Raw genomic sequence first — 16,906 nt, forward strand, 5'->3', positions numbered from 1 at the left:
CTCAGTAGGGACCATCAACTGTTTGATTACCAGCATTCTTCAAAATATCTTCTTTTATGTTCAACATAAGAAAGAAACTCATGATGACAAAATGTTCATTTTTGGGAGAATTATCCCCTTTTTATACAAAAAAAGAAACTTAGAGTGGCATTAGATGGTATACTGCAGCACTGCAACCGACATAAAAAGCTGATAATGGAGAAAAAAATGTAATACTAAACACAGAAAAAAAATCTGAAAATAAGTAATATGTTATTTTTTACAGGGGCCTCGAGGTCTTGATGGGGACCTTGGACCTCAGGGTGTTGCAGGAGCCACGGTAAGTTCTTCAAATGAAAAAAATCTAATCTAAAGCTGTAAACAATCATGAAACAGGAAAGTTCTGCTTTGTTCAACAGTCTGTTTCAGCAGTGGGCATGATTTGAAGATAATGTCCTGAGCCTTGGGTGTAAATAAACAAATCAATATTAGCAGATATCTGTGGAGTGTGCTTCTTTTTATCTAGGGGGATCGAGGCCAAAGAGGATTAATGGGAGAAACTGGCCCTAAAGGCGGACAGGTATGTGTATAACTATCATTATAACAACAAAAAGTTTAAGTTTAAGAGGTTTTTGTTTATTAAATTAGCCTTTGAGAAGTTGCCCATGATAAGCTGGATCCTAAATGGGATTTAGCCAAGTAGGACATGATCCAGGATCAACATCCTTGTTAGTCCTGGAATAACATTCAAACAACCCACCAATGTTGATCCAAGAACATGCCCTATTTGGCTATATCCTATCATTCTAAGATTTGAATGAATCCGATTTAATTAAATTATCTCTTTCTGCAGGGACCTCAAGGGACAAGAGGCAACACTGGTCTTCCAGGGACAAAGGGAGACAGTGTATGTGGTTTACCATATAAATAAACATTCACTTCCTTTAATGAAAATGCGGAAAAATGTGGCTGGTACCATGGTACAGTGATGGTGTCAGATGGTAACAACATGAAAAATATGGCAGTATGGTACTTTTTGTCAGAGTAGATAAAAGGATTTACTTAAAGGCTTACTTGTATGCATCCAAACAGCACCAATCTGTGTCTTTCTCCAGGGTTTGCCAGGTGTGGATGGACGTGAGGGAATCCCTGGCATGCCAGGTGCCAAGGTACAGCAAAATCTGGCTTTCGTCATTCAAACATGGCCATGTAAAAAGAGTGACAGTGGTAATAATGGTGTTTTGTTTTTAAAACTTATTACAGGGTGCTGCCGGAAAACCTGGAAGCCCTGGGGAAGTTGGACTTCAAGGACTCTCTGTAAGTCTTAATGTAGAAATAAAGAAATGCATTCAGACTGTGAAGAAGGTCAAAAACATTTGCCAGAGAATAATAAAGTTCAAATACAGTATGCAAATGTTTAATGGTTTGAGCTCAGTAAGGTTTTTTGTGCTTTTTTTTTAGATTGAAATATTTCACATTATTACTGTTCTACTGTATTTTTGATCAAATAAATGCAGACTTGGTTAGCATAAGTGACTTCTTTCAAAAACCTTAAAAAGTTAACTTTAAATGGTAGTGTATGTGAACTTTCACCTTCTTTCTACAGGATGCAGTACAATGAGTCACTTTTATTTTATCCTTGTCAGACATACATAGTTGAATTCTGAACTTTTTGTCTCATGTCATGTTCAACCTGTCTCCTTTAAAGCTATTAAGCAGATAAAAATTTCAATAATTTATTTCGATTTCAAATGTGTGCTCCATTTCATGGCAGGGCAAGATTATAAAATACTTCTGACTTTATCCAGCATGATGTCAGGTCTTCATGACTAATTTTTGAGACTTTTTGTTGTTGTTGAGAAAATCATTAATTTTGAGACTGTTCAAATCCACCCCTTGGATTTGTCTTTGATCTAACAGAAGAAAGAGAAGGCGTTTTACTTCCTTCAGGAGATGAAGCCTTGACAACTGCATTTTGATATTTAGTGACTTTTATTTAATGTCTGCAGGGTTTACCAGGAAGCCCAGGACCAAAAGGTGGAGGTGGAGAGAAGGTGAGAGATGTTGCTAAATTTATCTGTGCTTGGTGCAAAGTCATCACATTTTTTAACACCCTGAATTGACAAAAGTTTTTTCAGGACAATGAAGCAAAAATAACTTATGTCTCAGAACCACAGGCTGTTAAAGCTGAAGCTGCTATTTTTATTTTAAGATGTTTTCTCCCATCTCAGTTTTTATATTCAAAGACAAAAAAAAGCCATTTGTAGGTTGGTTTTAGCATTTTGCCAATATTAACATTCTGGCTGATACAGATACTCTGATAATTATTTTAAAGTTATGGCTTACTTTACTTACTATACTTTTTGTCTAAATACATTAACAAAACACTAAAAACTAAAATCAACCATTTGAAGTGCTATAGTATATATTCATTTTGAAATTTGTTACGGACTACATTTAAGTGTTATTTTATAATTCAAAATATTAGTTTTAAGATTTAAAGATTAGTGTAATTAAGACAACAGATTTTAAGATAATATATTGTGTATGAAAAAAATAGGGAAATGAGTGTGCAAAACAAAATATCCATTCAATTAGCATCAGCTAATCCAATATTTGCCAATAATAATAATAAAAAAATCTGTATTATCAGCCAATAACTGATTTAATTGCAATGTATTGCACATCCCTAGTTGTATTTTTTTTCTGAAATGTGTGTCACTGTGGCTCTTTTAGCATTGTTTGTTTCAGTGGCCCAAAACAGAAACATTGGCTTATTATTTTTGCAATTTTCAATTTGATGCCATTTTAAGCTACTTTGAAGCTTTAAGCTACTAAGTCACGCACAATCCTACTCTGCCTATAGGTTATTATGAACACTATATGATATACTTGCTCCAATTACAGGGTAATTCAGGACAACCGGGCCTCATCGGTACTATGGGATCTGCAGGTAAACCGGTAGGTAAACCATCCAATGGCTTTGCCATTAGCGTGCAGGAATAGATTATCTGACACTAAATGTCTCTGTTCAGGGTGAACGTGGAGAACAAGGAGAATTTGGACCCATTGGGCCTATTGGACAACCTGTGAGTACCCAATGCAGTATGACTAACAGATAATGGACAAGCTGGATGTGTCTGTGTTTACTCACCTAGGAATATTTCCCAAATGATGATAGTTTCCTTCTGTTTAGGGAGACCGAGGAGAGCATGGGCCACCTGGGCCGATGGGAAAACCAGGAGCCAGAGTAAGTGAATAATCTGTATAATGATATGGTTGTGGTTTCAAAGCAAGCATCTTCCGTACTTTTGCTTTCATCGTGCAAATTACTGAACAAAGTAAAAGCCCTTGCCTGTAGAGAGATGGGGGTCCTAAAGTTGCATTCGTTGCTCAGAGGTTTCTCTTTGAGGCTCAGCATAACACCCGGTTTTAGATGTTTCTCCTTAAAAAGAAATAAAAATAGACACAAATTATATCAAATATTTGCTAGCTATACAATTAATGTGGATAGTATAGTTCAGATGATTTGCTTCTGAAAGGGTTTAATGAGAAATGTTGGAGTTCAAATTGAAAAGTCAGATTTTATGTGCAGAAATATCCAAGAAGCAGTAGACTTCAGGTTTCATATGTCTTACCGTTTTGTCTACACTGCAAAAAATTATCGATCTTAATCAGTATTGTTTGCCTTTTGTCCAAAACAAATATTATAACATCCATAAATCACATTCATTTCGACTGCGAAGTGAAATATATATTTTTTTTATTTAAGTTTTTCGTAGGTTTTTTTTAGCATCATTGGTAAGTTGTTGTTTCTTGTTTTAAGCATGAAATATACTAAACTTATTTATTTATTTATTTCTAAAAAGGAGAAAATGTCACAATTTTGCTTGTCAAGTAAATTCGTCTTGTATTAAGGATGTTTAGATATTTAGTTACTGGAAAATGAGACAAACATACTGAATAAGAAAATGATTTTGTGCTGTGTTAGAGAAACTACTAACATTAAAGAGCTCTCATTTGCAAATTGTCTTTCCTATATGCTGGCAGCAAACCCAAAGTTCAAAACAAGTCATAGGCAGCATTACATTTAAATTATTCTATTATCCCTGTGTTCAAAGAGAAAGCAAGTCATTTTGACATCCACTAAACTCAATCGCTTTTACTTATTTAGATGGGTTGGTGTGCAGTGAATTCAAAAAACTTTTCACTAATAGTCTTTTAGGGGAATTCATGACTTTTATATTATGCTAATTTGAGGGTCAAACCAAGGCAAATATTCATAGTACTGAAATGCAGACACTGCGGGTAAGAAGGGAAACTTCATGCTGTGGCCCATGGAAGAGATTGGAGCCAGCGGTCTCTCTCTTGAATGGGATTTCACCTCACAGCTTTCACAGTAAAGAGTAAACAGTCAAAAGAATGTCTCACAGCAGTGTCTCTCAAACAGCCCTCTGTTCCCCTGCCATTCCCATGAGCACACACTTATCTACACACACAAACACTCACCATCACACTTCAAATATTTAAACATGATTATGTCAATATTGTAAATAATTTGTAACCTTATAATTGTTTTAAATTAAGAATACAGGGTTTCAGCAGGTTTTATGAAGTTTAAAAAAGGAAAAATGGAAAGGAAAAAAAGGGAAAATGGAATGGAACACACAATGTCTTTTATTAGCAACAGCTCAAAGTTTGAAAATACAACTTCCAATAGATCTCCATTACTTAAAAAAAAAAAAAGCTTAAGTCTTGAATAGTTCTGCTGTACTGACCACTGGAATATGGAAATAACATTTACTGTATATTCTGCTCACACTGCAAAAAAGTGCAAAAAGTGATGTTCTTCCTGTTTTTTTTAAATATCTTTTTATATATTTGTCTTGTTTTCCAGTGCAAATGTATAAAGATTCTTAAATCAGGATGCATTTACATGAGAAAATTACATGAAATAAGTAGTCTTGTTTCACGAGAAGTTGATCAAAATGAAGTGAGTTTATGATTATAACAAGAACAAATATTTGCCAATGGGCTCATTGCATAACAATTTACAATAACAATTGTTTAATTTCTTAGAAAACAAGACTTCATATGTTCAATTTGCATCCCAAGTAAATGTATCTTGATTTAAGGATGTTTAGATATTTGGTAACAAAATATTTTAGGTAACAAAAATACTGAGGAAGATTTTTTTTTCATGCAACATTTAATGCCACAACTTGAATTTTACACTTTCTGCTTAAGGCCCACACAACTTTGAAATGCAGTATTTACAAACATGTATTTAAATGAACATTTATATATCCAATAAATATATATTCAAATTTCAACTATATATTCAGATTTATATCTACATATTCAGCTGTTATAATGTATATAATTGTATAGAATTATCCTGCTTAGTTATTTTCTGTTATAATTTATATAATTATATAATATTATATAATACGATTTCCATTGATGTATGGTTTGTTAGGATAGGACAATATTTGGCCGAGATACAACTATTGGAAAATAGTTGTAAAATACTAATACTAAACTAATAGAAAATCTGGAATCTGAGGGTGCAAAAAATATCAAAATATTGAGAAAATTGCCTTTTAAAGTTGTCCAAATGAAGTCCTTAGCAATGCATATTACTAATCAAAAATTAAGTTTTGATATATTTACGGTAGGAAATTTACAAAATATCTTCATGGTACATGATCTTTACTTAATATCCTAATGATTTTTGGCATAAAATAAAAATGTATAATTTTGACCCATACAATTTATTTTTGGCTATTGCTACAAATATACCCCAGCGACTTAAGACTGGTTTTTGTGGTACTTATTGATTGTTTGATTAATTAATTGATTTACGATAAAATACCATTTATAATGACAAAACACTGTTTTGGCAGATCTGTAGAATTTAAAAAAATGATTCAATTAAATAAACGCATCCATTGAATGACTCAGTTGGACAGTGAATTTCTGTTAAAACATGTAGGCTTGGAACATACAGGAATGTAACTGTAGATTAAATCAGCAGTGCAGGAAACACTGGTGTACATCCACATACCAAATTGATCAGCATTTGCCACTTTGTCCTGATCTTGCTTTTTCTCAGACCGCACTCTCTTTTTAAAAATGCATGAGAGAGTTTTTGCAGGGGAACTAAAGGATTCTGCAGTCTTTGCTCTTTATTGACAAAGGTATTTGGACCTTTGCCATCTGTTTGGAAATCCTGCAGTGGGGCAGGAAGGAATATAAAAGACATCAACCAGAATTTTACAGTAAATCCCAGACTCATACTGCATGTCATCTTACATTGTTTGTCTTTTCAGGGTCCTAAAGGTGACTTGGGCTTGCCTGGACTTCCTGGACCACCGGGCCTGCCAGGAATAAAAGGAGATAGGGTGAGAATGTCTCTGCCTACCACATTTGAAGAGATTTTTGTAATCTCAAAATATCCCAAAACAATCTCTTTAAATTGCTCTTAACTTTTTCAACATGATTTTGTTCCTCGGTGAACTGATAAAAACCTGTGCACCCTGACTTGTTGCAGTCAGGAAATCAGATTTATTAAGGAACAGAAAAGTGTACTTGGAGTTCTGCTACATCAACATCCCTGTAACTATTACAAAAAGTCATCTGCGACTCTTTAAAAAACAGCTAACCTCTTTATATTCACTGTTCTTGCTTAATTAGACAGTGAGGGTTCTACTTTTCTAGCCTTTAAGGCACTGCAATTATTATGTACTCCCATTGGTGTTTTAAAGTTTAAAAAGCTTTGAAAGTACAATGAGGCTTTTGAAAATCAAACTGGACCATTTTAGACTCAATGATTTCCTAAATGCATTTAAAAAAAGAACTTGAGCACCTCTAACAGATGTAGGATTTATAGAAAGAGCAAAATGCTGAACGTACATTATTGCATAACTGTTGTTATAATGAACTCTTCAGACACATACTTTCAGTTAAATATTCAAGGGAATTAATTTCTGAATGTGATATTACACAGGGTGAAGCAGGAGAACCTGGACCAAAGGGAGAACAGGTAAGAGCATGATTCACATTATCAGCAGATACTGCACTGCAGAACTAAACTGAATACATCGGATCAACCCTCTACATTGCGAGTAAATCACTCGCATATGCGACTCAATCTTCGCCCTTGGCGACTAAATGATGTCTAATATTAGCCAATGGCTAATAAATTCTCTGATTTTACTCGCCAGTGTGTGAGTTGGAGGCTAAGTACAAGTTTAGCACAGATATATTTTAACTCGCCGAACACTCTCTACTGAACGCTTCAAAGTTTCACTCTCTGTCAACCGATCTGTGCTATTTTTCAGTTCATCTGAATGGATGCGCAGCGCACCTGTATTTGACGTACCGTAAACTCTAGGGTGTCTCACACACACATGCAGACAAAGAGAGAGAGAGAGAATTGACACGCTACATGTAAACGATATTCTTTGTTGTATTTTCCTGTCAAAATAATAGCGTTCCTTTTGGAATTCTTCTCACAATTATTATCGTTTATTACTATTATCGTCACTGTTTTGATTTCAGCAATCAATTCGAGCGAATGCCCACAACCTGATTAATATTCATGAAACCAGCAGCTCATTAATCCTTAGTGTGTTTTATATTGCTCTTATTAGTAGAATTTGTATCATTATCTTATCAGTATTTTTGTTAGTTTTTCCCCAATTTAAATTTTTTTTACAGAAACACTGAATGACACAAAAAGCACGACCACCAGTCCTAAGTTCAGTTAAAATGACTAATATGCATTCATACATGGTTATCAAGTTTTAATTCTAATTACTAAAGTTCTATCAATAAATACTTGATTATGATATTATTGCTTGACTGACTGATGTTAAGAAAACTGTGCCATTTTACAAACATATATATACTGTATATATACTGTATATATATATATCAGTCTGGCGAATAAACCAAAATATGTACGAGCAAATGGCGATTCAATTGCCAAGGTGTCCGTAGAGGGTTGCGGATACCTTAAAAACTAACGTAAGAAAGACTCAATTTATAACCAAAACTATCCATTCAAGACGTTTTACAATAACAGAACTTATGCATATGAATTGGTGATGTGTTTTATTGTAGGGCGCTCAAGGTGACGAGGGAACACCAGGAGACAAGGGAGATGTTGTGAGTAGCTCTGAACTGCATAGCTAAAAAAATAATAAGAATACAGTAAGCTAATGTACACTGAGATTTTTTAGATATTGTAGTGCACTTTACTTCTCTTGCTGTTTCTACACTTAGGGTGACCCTGGCCAGTCTGGAGCTAAAGGCGAAGTGAGTTTTGGATCAGCATTCTTTCTTGAATATTTATGAATTTTTGACGACGGTCTATTAGGCAGTTGGCTCTGATTACAGATATCCATAGAAATATTCTTTGGCTTTATCTCAGCTCACTCTAGCCCTCAAATATGACACTGTATTGAAACGATTTACTATACGAAGACACTAGTATTACATCTATGTATGTATACTTACATCTCTGGTGTAAATTCAGGTTGGTAACCAGGGGGATCCGGGTAATAGAGGACCAGAGGGTGCCCGTGGGCAGCCTGGCATTGAGGGGCCTCCTGGTAGTCCTGGACCACGTGGCATGCAGGGGAACAGAGGAGCTCCAGGACCTCGTGGCACCCAGGGACCAGCGGTATGTTATCAACCTTTCAAAGATAGAGTGATTAGCAATTACACTTCATAAGCCAAGACTGTCTACGGTTATAAAAAAAAAAAAAAGATTTGCCTGTCACCCAAATCTCTCTTCACATATAAATATGCTTTATCAATGTTCTATCTGCTTTTTAAGACATTTTTCTTGGTAATTTTCATTGTTTTGTTGCACATTATCATGATTTCACTTTGCATGTCCACTACAGTTCAAAAGTTTGGGGTCAGAATGATTTTTTAAAGAAGAAATAAATACTTTTATTCAGCAAGAATGCATTATATTGATCAAAAGTGAAAGCAGAGATAACACTACAAAAATATTTCAAATAAATGCTGTTTATATTAAGCAGCACACCTGTTTTTAAAACATTTACTTAAGATTGTAATACTGTTTCACAATATTACTGTTTTACTGTATTTTTTGATCAAATTAATGCAGCCTTGGTGAGCAGAAGAGAGTTTTAAAAAATTGTTAATGAATTCTTACTGACCATAAACTTTTCAATGGTAGTGGTTGAACAGGACATGGTTATATTGCTATTCTGTTAGCTTATTCAATGTGTTAATGTGTTTTTATTATTAAATTTTGGTAGCTATATTGTTCTCATGTTCACATTTTGACATCAAGACCAGAGAAAAAATTATTATTATAGGTACAGGGTTCTTACAGTCATTGAAAACTTTTAAATATCATGAAAACTATTTTCTAGTCCTGTAAGGTGTCTATAGTGACTATAACTTTGTTCTGTTATGCTCAAGTCAAAACATGTTTAATTGGCTAAAAATGCTGTTTGTGAGTGCAGTCATAAAATGAATATCATTAATCCTTATCCAGTAATCATGAATGACAGGAAAGTTTTAGAAACTAAAAAGTCAGTTGCCAAAATGTGTGGAAACCCTGTAGTTTTTCAGCATTTTGTTGTACATACTCATTACGTTTGGAAAGGTATCAAGAAAAACAGTACTGTGAAACATTCTGCAGCTTTTAAAAACACTTCATTCCAATTCCAATTTTTTTCTTTGTTATTTTCGGAGGCAGAGCTAATTAGTGGTCTGAAATGCGATGAAATGATCAGAATACAGTCAGAATTTGTGTGATTTTCTTCCAAACAACTCCTCCTGTGTTTACAGGGTAAAGAACCAAGTGATCAACACATCAGACAAGTGTGCATGCGCGTTATGCAGGGTGAGTCTGGAAGCAAAGATTTTTATCATTTCAGAAATAAACGTCATTTCCCTTTTAAGCATGCAGAGCCGCACTTTTGCCATCAGAGAATCTGAACTTTCCAGGCAGAAGAACACAAGCACGAACCACTGAAGGAAGGAGTGAGATGAATAGAAGGAAAATGTGTGTTTTGTTTCAAAGATTCTTTTTGATTCTACTCTGATGAGCAGAGACACTTTACTAAAGTTAGCCATCAGTTCTGCCTCTCTCGAAGTCCTCTGGAGCGCACGCCGCCGATTCCCTCATGTCCTTTTCATTCACATTTCACTGAAAAATTCATTTTCGTTTCATCTGATCTGCACTTTTGCCTCATAGTGATGAGTTTCCTCCTTCAGCCTCTGCTTTCCTCTGCCAAACCCTCCCTGAAAAAGCTCAGTCAAGCATCATGCTGCATACATTTTCAGGACGTTTTCTGACTGAAAGTTGAAATTCACTGTACCCTAGATCTTGCTCAATGGCTCAGGGCCTGGGATTGGATTCTTTACATCATGAATAAATCGGTCTGCCCTTTTATCCCTTCACACAATGGAAAAGGAAGTTGTAAAAATGGCAGCAATGCTCTTCTTTTATGCTCAATTTCCCATAGCAAATTGAAAACGTATAAGAACACCATTCAAAGGATGAATGGAAGGAGTGGGCTTTAACAGCGTTCTGCAACACAGCTTTTAGTGAATATTGAAAGCTGGCAAATTATCTGCTTATTCACATCAAAATATTAGAGCTATAATAAAATAAAATTAGTCTAGGGTCTTATTTTACTTCAAAAACATAAAGCAACTTACAATGTGTGCAATAAAAAGTCAGAAATGTGGCTTATTTAGTATTGCACCTGGTTTGACACATTTACATTTACACATTCAGCATTGATCCAAAGTGATAAACAGAAACCTATACAATGGTCTATACAATGGACGTCAATGATAACCAAAACTGTTTGGTTACAAGTGCTCAAAATATCTTCCTTTGTGTTACACAGAAATAAAGTCAGTCATAAAGGTTTGGAACAACATGAAGCGGAGTAAACGATGGCAGATATTTCATTTTTGGATGAACTATCCCTTTTTGCATATTTCAAATGTTAAAGGAATCTCAACCATGGGTTTACAAATGTACCGTGTGAAATATATATAACGTAGCATAATGTAACATAGCATAATTTCCAAATAATGTCGAGGCTGTAAAAAGCACATGAATGAGGTAAGCAGTGAAGCACTTTCTCATTGGTTGTTTACTGTTAAACAACTGGTCATACCATTTCAGCGTTTCATGGACTTTTCATAAACCAAGATTAAAAAGAGCTTAATTATTAATAATATATTCTAAATGCATGTTTTAGATCTTATTTTGAACAATTTGTCCGTGCATGAATTGACCTCGTAATGTTTCATTAAACTATCATAACTGGATCTACCAGTGAAACGACAGATTTCTCTCTGGTGATATATGCAGGATTTATCAAATCATATAATCCGCTTAAACCCCACCCCTGTAACCTCACATTCATATGCCCCATTTGGGAGTGCAATGCGTTCATTTTAAAATCCAATTAGCAACCGATGCATAGAACCAAGTCCCTGGCCTGCATTTTTTCTTTTTTGATAATCCATTACCCACAAATGTACATCATAATAATGGAAGAAAAGATCTGTCGCTACTTCTGTTGCATTGCAACTTTAAGTGTAGTCTAAAGTGAAGGAATCATGAAGACAGAACAGGAAGATGGATCGTCCTCAAGGAGGCGTCCTAACATTAGTACAGAAACACAATAGACAAAACACAAAACAGTTAGTGTGAAGTGTTAGACGACTCTAATTAGTGAGTGCAACTGCAAAATCAATGGATAAATGAAATAAAAATGAGGTGTGCTAGTAGCAGGGGGCTGTTCACACTCATTAGCGCATTTGGTCTTTGCCATTTCAGAGCAGCTGGCCCAGTTGGCTGCCAGTCTGAGGAGACCAGAGTCTGGAGCGGTCGGACTGCCAGGCAGACCTGGTCCCCCTGGTCCTCCCGGACCCTCAGGTGACAGCGGCTTCCCTGGGCATGCTGGTGCAAGAGGACTCCCGGGACTCAAAGGGCCTCTGGGACTTTTGGGTCTCAAGGGGCCGAAAGGTGAGTCATTATGGGACTTTGAGTTCAGACTGCTTTACAGGATCCTTGTTGAGCCTGGAACAACAACTAGAGCAGGGTATCCCAAATGGGAGTTCATGATTTGATGAAAAGGTAATAATTAAATTGAATGCAAATTTAAAATAAATAAGATACAAATAAAACGCTTACTAAAAAAGATCAAATATTTGTATTTGTTTACTTGCATGTGAACATTAACCGACATCAGAGCAGTGTTATTTTAGTGTCATTCAGAAACTAATAGTTTTTATTCATATTTTGAATCAATGTTTGTTTTTAGATTTTCCATTTTAATTTCAGTTAGTTTTAGTAATTTTATTGTGTTTTTGTCTTTTTTCATTTTAGTTTTTTATTTAATTTCTTTGTATTTTAGTATATCAAGTTAAACAAAATTATGAGAAATGTTGCCAACTAGCTGTCATTTTATTTTATTATTTTATTTAATTTATTCATTTAACATTTGTTTTAAGTCATGAAAAGGATTTTTTTTGTTTGTTTTAGGTTCAGTTTAAGTTTTAGTTACTTATAATAACCCTGCATGCAGAAAACATGCATGTGAAGTTAACTTTTTTAAAATATTAACTTAAAATCTCAGGGTGTACTTCCAAGTAAATATTTTACTTGACGGTCTGCTGACAAATAAAGTTTGGAACCCCCTGAACCAGAGTCATTGGTGTATAGGCACAGCCATGTCAGTATTTCTAGTGCTGAACTAATGCATGTGTGTCGCAGGTGAGATGGGAGACAGAGGGGACAGGGGACCTACAAGTCGGGGACCCAAAGGCATGCCGGGACCTCCTGGACTACCAGGTCAGTTCTGACTCAAGTCTCATATCCTACTTCCTCTTGTCAAAGAAAATCATGTCATTCAGAAACTAATAGTTTTTATTAATATTTTGAATCAATGTTTGTTTTTAGATTTTCCATTTTAATTTCAGTTAGTTTTAGTAATTTTATTGTGTTTGTCTTTTTTCATTTTAGTTTTTTATTTAATTTCTTTGTATTTTAGTATATCAAGTTAAACAAAATTAGGAGAAATGTTGCCAACTAGCTGTCATTTTATTTTATTATTTAATTAAATTTATTCATTTAACATTTGTTTTAAGTCATGAAAAGGATTTTTTTTGTTTGTTTTAGGTTCAGTTTAAGTTTTAGTTACTTATAATAACCCTGCATGCAGAAAACATGCATGTGAAGTTAACTTTTTTAAAATATTAACTTAAAATCTCAGGGTGTACTTCCAAGTAAATATTTTACTTGACGGTCTGCTGACAAATAAAGTTTGGAACCCCCTGAACCAGAGTCATTGGTGTATAGGCACAGCCATGTCAGTATTTCTAGTGCTGAACTAATGCATGTGTGTCGCAGGTGAGATGGGAGACAGAGGGGACAGGGGACCTACAAGTCGGGGACCCAAAGGCATGCCGGGACCTCCTGGACTACCAGGTCAGTTCTGACTCAAGTCTCATATCCTACTTCCTCTTGTCAAAGAAAATCATAGTATTATTGCATAAATGGAAGGGGCGTTAATGAATATCATCTGCAAACCAATTCAGTCTGAAACAACTCAATTTATTTCTAAAATGATGTTGGAGATATATTTAGCTCCATCCTGGTAATAGACTTTTGAAAGCAAAGTTAAATTGGTGTTAAATGAAGCTGTCAGATGTCTGATGAATTGGAGGTATATGAAGCCTTCTGTTGTCTTTGTATCTGTCACTGACACTTACTGTCAGTCGAATGAAGCTGTCTGTTTAAACAGGATTTCTTGCAGTCGTTACCCAGTGCTCTAATTGTAACAGACAGATCTGCAGCAGTGCCATGTGCTGGTGTCATACAGTTTTTCAGCTTTATATTTCCAAGCCTTTATTTCTATGGCAAAAAACAAGCATCCATATACTTCAGCTAGATTTAAAAAAAAAGGTATGCTAAAAAAGTAATCACTCAAATTCTGGTATTTACTCACCCTCATGTCGTTTCAAACCTGTATGACTTCAGTATAACACTAAAGGAAATGTTTAGGAGAATTTAGGTGTTTTTTTTTCTTAAAAGACAAGAAATAAATGTGGACAGACACTGAAAAATACAAAAATAACGCAAAAAGCCATAACGGTAGTTCATGTGTAATATAAAAACACCATGAAAATTGGTTATTTGACTTCCATGACTCTCAAATCTCGTTCACGGTTTTCTCCATGTGGAAATGCAAATGAGAATGACCTTAAGCTTTGGCCTTCTGCAATGATTTTAATGGGAAATGTAGTGAGCTTGAAGATGACTGACCTTGTTCTGTCTTGCAGGTGAACCTGGAAAACCAGGATACGGTCAAGATGGGCGTGATGGAGAACGGGGTCCACCTGGTGCCCCGGGTCAGCCGGGCGTTCCTGGACCTCCTGGTTCATATAACACTAAAGGAAATGTTTTTTTTCTTAAAAGACAAGAAATAAATGTGGACAGACACTGAAAAATACAAAAATAACGCAAAAAGCCATAACGGTAGTTCATGTGTAATATAAAAACACCATGAAAATTGGTTATTTGACTTCCATGACTCTCAAATCTCGTTCACGGGGAAACACATTTGAATAAATGTGATGTTTTTATATTAATTCAAAATAAATGTAGGTCTCAAACATTCTTATGCCTTTTCCCCTTTCAAGTAACACTTCCTTGTTGAATAGCCCGGCTGCACTTATCACAGCTTTTTCCACTCTTTCTCACTTAAATAACTCATTACATGCCAGTGCAAAAATGTTGGCACAAACACATTTCGATTGCTCTTTCAGTGTAGATGCTCATTTAGAGATGCAGGCAAACCAAAGTCAGCAATAATCAGAAACGAAATCAAGCGAGGGAGATGTTAAGAATTACATAAAATGTCATTCACTTCAATTAAAACTTAAAACATCAGTTCAGACTAGACAATGGTTAAGCATTAAGTTAATACATTTATAATTAATTTGAATGTTAATTAAAAAGAGAAATTTCATTAATATATAAAGTGGCCTCAAAGAGCATTTGGACACTTTAGACATGCCATTGAAGTAGAAAACAAACATTTCACAAAACAAAGTTATGTTTTAAACAATATTAATTTAAAGGAATAGTTCAGCCAAAAACGAAAAAGTGCTTAAATGTACTTATCCATGATGTAGATGAGTTTGTTTCTTCATCAGAACAAATTTGGAGAAGTTTAGCATTATATCACTTCCTCACCAATGAATCCTCTGCAGTGAATGGGTGCCGTCAGAATGAGAGTCCAAACAGCTGATAAAAACATCACAATAATCTACAAGTAATTAACATCTTGTGAAGTGAAAAGCTGTCTTCTTAAACAAATGCATCAAGGCATTTTAACTTTAATTCATCGCTTCAAAATACGAGTCCATAATACATAAGTACGCTTCCTCCAGTGAAAAAGTCATTCCCCTGTTGTCAGCTCACATCAAAAATCTACCAACACATTTTATAACCATTTTAGACTGTTCTTGCCTGTAAACGATGCTTGATCTCTTCATATTTCTCTCCTGATTCAGAAGAGACGACTTTTTCCCTGAAGAAAGCAAGATTATTGATAGAGGACTTGTAGTTTAACTGGAAGCAACAGTTTGAAGTTAAAAAAGTCATAATGGTGGATTTGTTTATAACAAACATGCAGCTTTTCACTTCACAAGACATTAATTGAAGGACTGGAGTCATGTGGATTACATTGTGGTGTTTTTATCAGCTGTTTGTACTCTCTTTCTGACGGCACCCATTCACTGCAAAGGATCCACTGGTGAGCAAGTGTTGCTAAATTTCTCCAAATCTGTTCTGATGAAGAAAAACATTTATAGTATATCTTAGATGGCCTAAAAAGTCAACCCTTTTATTTATTTATTTTTTTAAGCAAATGTTCATTTTTGGGCGCACTACTCCTTTAAATGCCAAAATTATTTCTGAGGCCACTGGTCATATTCATATCTAATGCACTCAACAATCTAAACAACAACAATGTAAGTGGAATGCTGAAAGACTGAACTTGAGCATCCTAAAACACAATCTAATGCATACAATTAACAAAATAGCTTTGTACAGCACATAATCTAAGCTAAATATTAAAGGTATTACAATTTGGCATAGAGTCACACAAGCATGAGAAACACCCAATACAGTTAAACTAATATTAACAAATATTATACATCACACAACAAAAAAAAGTACAAACATTTCTCAAACCAGGTATCTACCTCTAAAATAATAGTAATGAACCAAACATGTTAGTACATTCAATCTACAACAGTCTCCAATGGCAATAGTTCTCAACTTTTGCCTACCATATAAACCGAACTCCATGCTTATATTGTCTCTCATAAAGTACATATTGATTGACCACATTTCACAATGGATTGTGTCATTAAGTCAGAAAAATACAGTTGCATATTGAGAGACACGTAAGACACTGTTTCACAATGAATGTGAAATTAAACACATTTATTAAAACAATGTACAATTATATAAATATGCAAACCAAATGCATTTGCACAAGCACAAAAAGGCAAAGGAACTGACAGGATGTGTGGTACTGTAACTGACCACAATGAGAACAGAACCATATTGAAACAGAATCATCTTCCAGATATTCCATCAGGTGATGCAATGCATATCAGGTAGATGTGGTGTTTTGTCTTAAGACTGTCCTTCAAGTAAGTCCACAGGTTTAGCCCTTGAGAAGAATATTGTATCCATGCTACATGTCAATAATAGCCCATTTCTGTAAATTAAGTTAACTGTACTAATATAAAGGAGACAAAGCCGTGCCGACTCTGAGATGCTTACTTGGAAGGATTCTCTCTAATGCGTGTTAAACAAGCAGTTCAACAATCTCTC

The 16,906-nt window shown here is 34.9% G+C and overlaps 1 protein-coding gene across 1 annotated transcript in view; it reads left to right on the forward strand.

Annotated features, from left to right (window-relative positions):
* col9a1b (collagen, type IX, alpha 1b) overlaps positions 1-14,828 on the forward strand; it is a 20,092-nt gene extending 5,264 nt beyond the window's left edge. The window contains exons 15-33 of the mRNA XM_016456483.1: positions 266-319; positions 506-559; positions 833-886; positions 1,095-1,148; positions 1,243-1,296; positions 1,989-2,033; positions 2,887-2,940; positions 3,015-3,068; positions 3,176-3,229; positions 6,312-6,383; positions 6,989-7,024; positions 8,107-8,151; positions 8,269-8,301; positions 8,522-8,668; positions 9,817-9,871; positions 11,831-12,019; positions 12,770-12,847; positions 14,338-14,433; positions 14,824-14,828. Of these exons, the coding sequence (XP_016311969.1) occupies positions 266-319; positions 506-559; positions 833-886; positions 1,095-1,148; positions 1,243-1,296; positions 1,989-2,033; positions 2,887-2,940; positions 3,015-3,068; positions 3,176-3,229; positions 6,312-6,383; positions 6,989-7,024; positions 8,107-8,151; positions 8,269-8,301; positions 8,522-8,668; positions 9,817-9,871; positions 11,831-12,019; positions 12,770-12,847; positions 14,338-14,433; positions 14,824-14,828 (1,233 nt within the window). The remainder of the gene's footprint in view (positions 1-265; positions 320-505; positions 560-832; positions 887-1,094; positions 1,149-1,242; positions 1,297-1,988; positions 2,034-2,886; positions 2,941-3,014; positions 3,069-3,175; positions 3,230-6,311; positions 6,384-6,988; positions 7,025-8,106; positions 8,152-8,268; positions 8,302-8,521; positions 8,669-9,816; positions 9,872-11,830; positions 12,020-12,769; positions 12,848-14,337; positions 14,434-14,823) is intronic.
* Positions 14,829-16,906: the final 2,078 nt, after the last annotated feature.

This window comes from Sinocyclocheilus anshuiensis, unplaced genomic scaffold, assembly GCF_001515605.1.
Source record: "Sinocyclocheilus anshuiensis isolate Anshui unplaced genomic scaffold, SAMN03320099.WGS_v1.1 scaffold407, whole genome shotgun sequence".
Lineage (NCBI taxonomy): Eukaryota > Metazoa > Chordata > Actinopteri > Cypriniformes > Cyprinidae > Sinocyclocheilus > Sinocyclocheilus anshuiensis.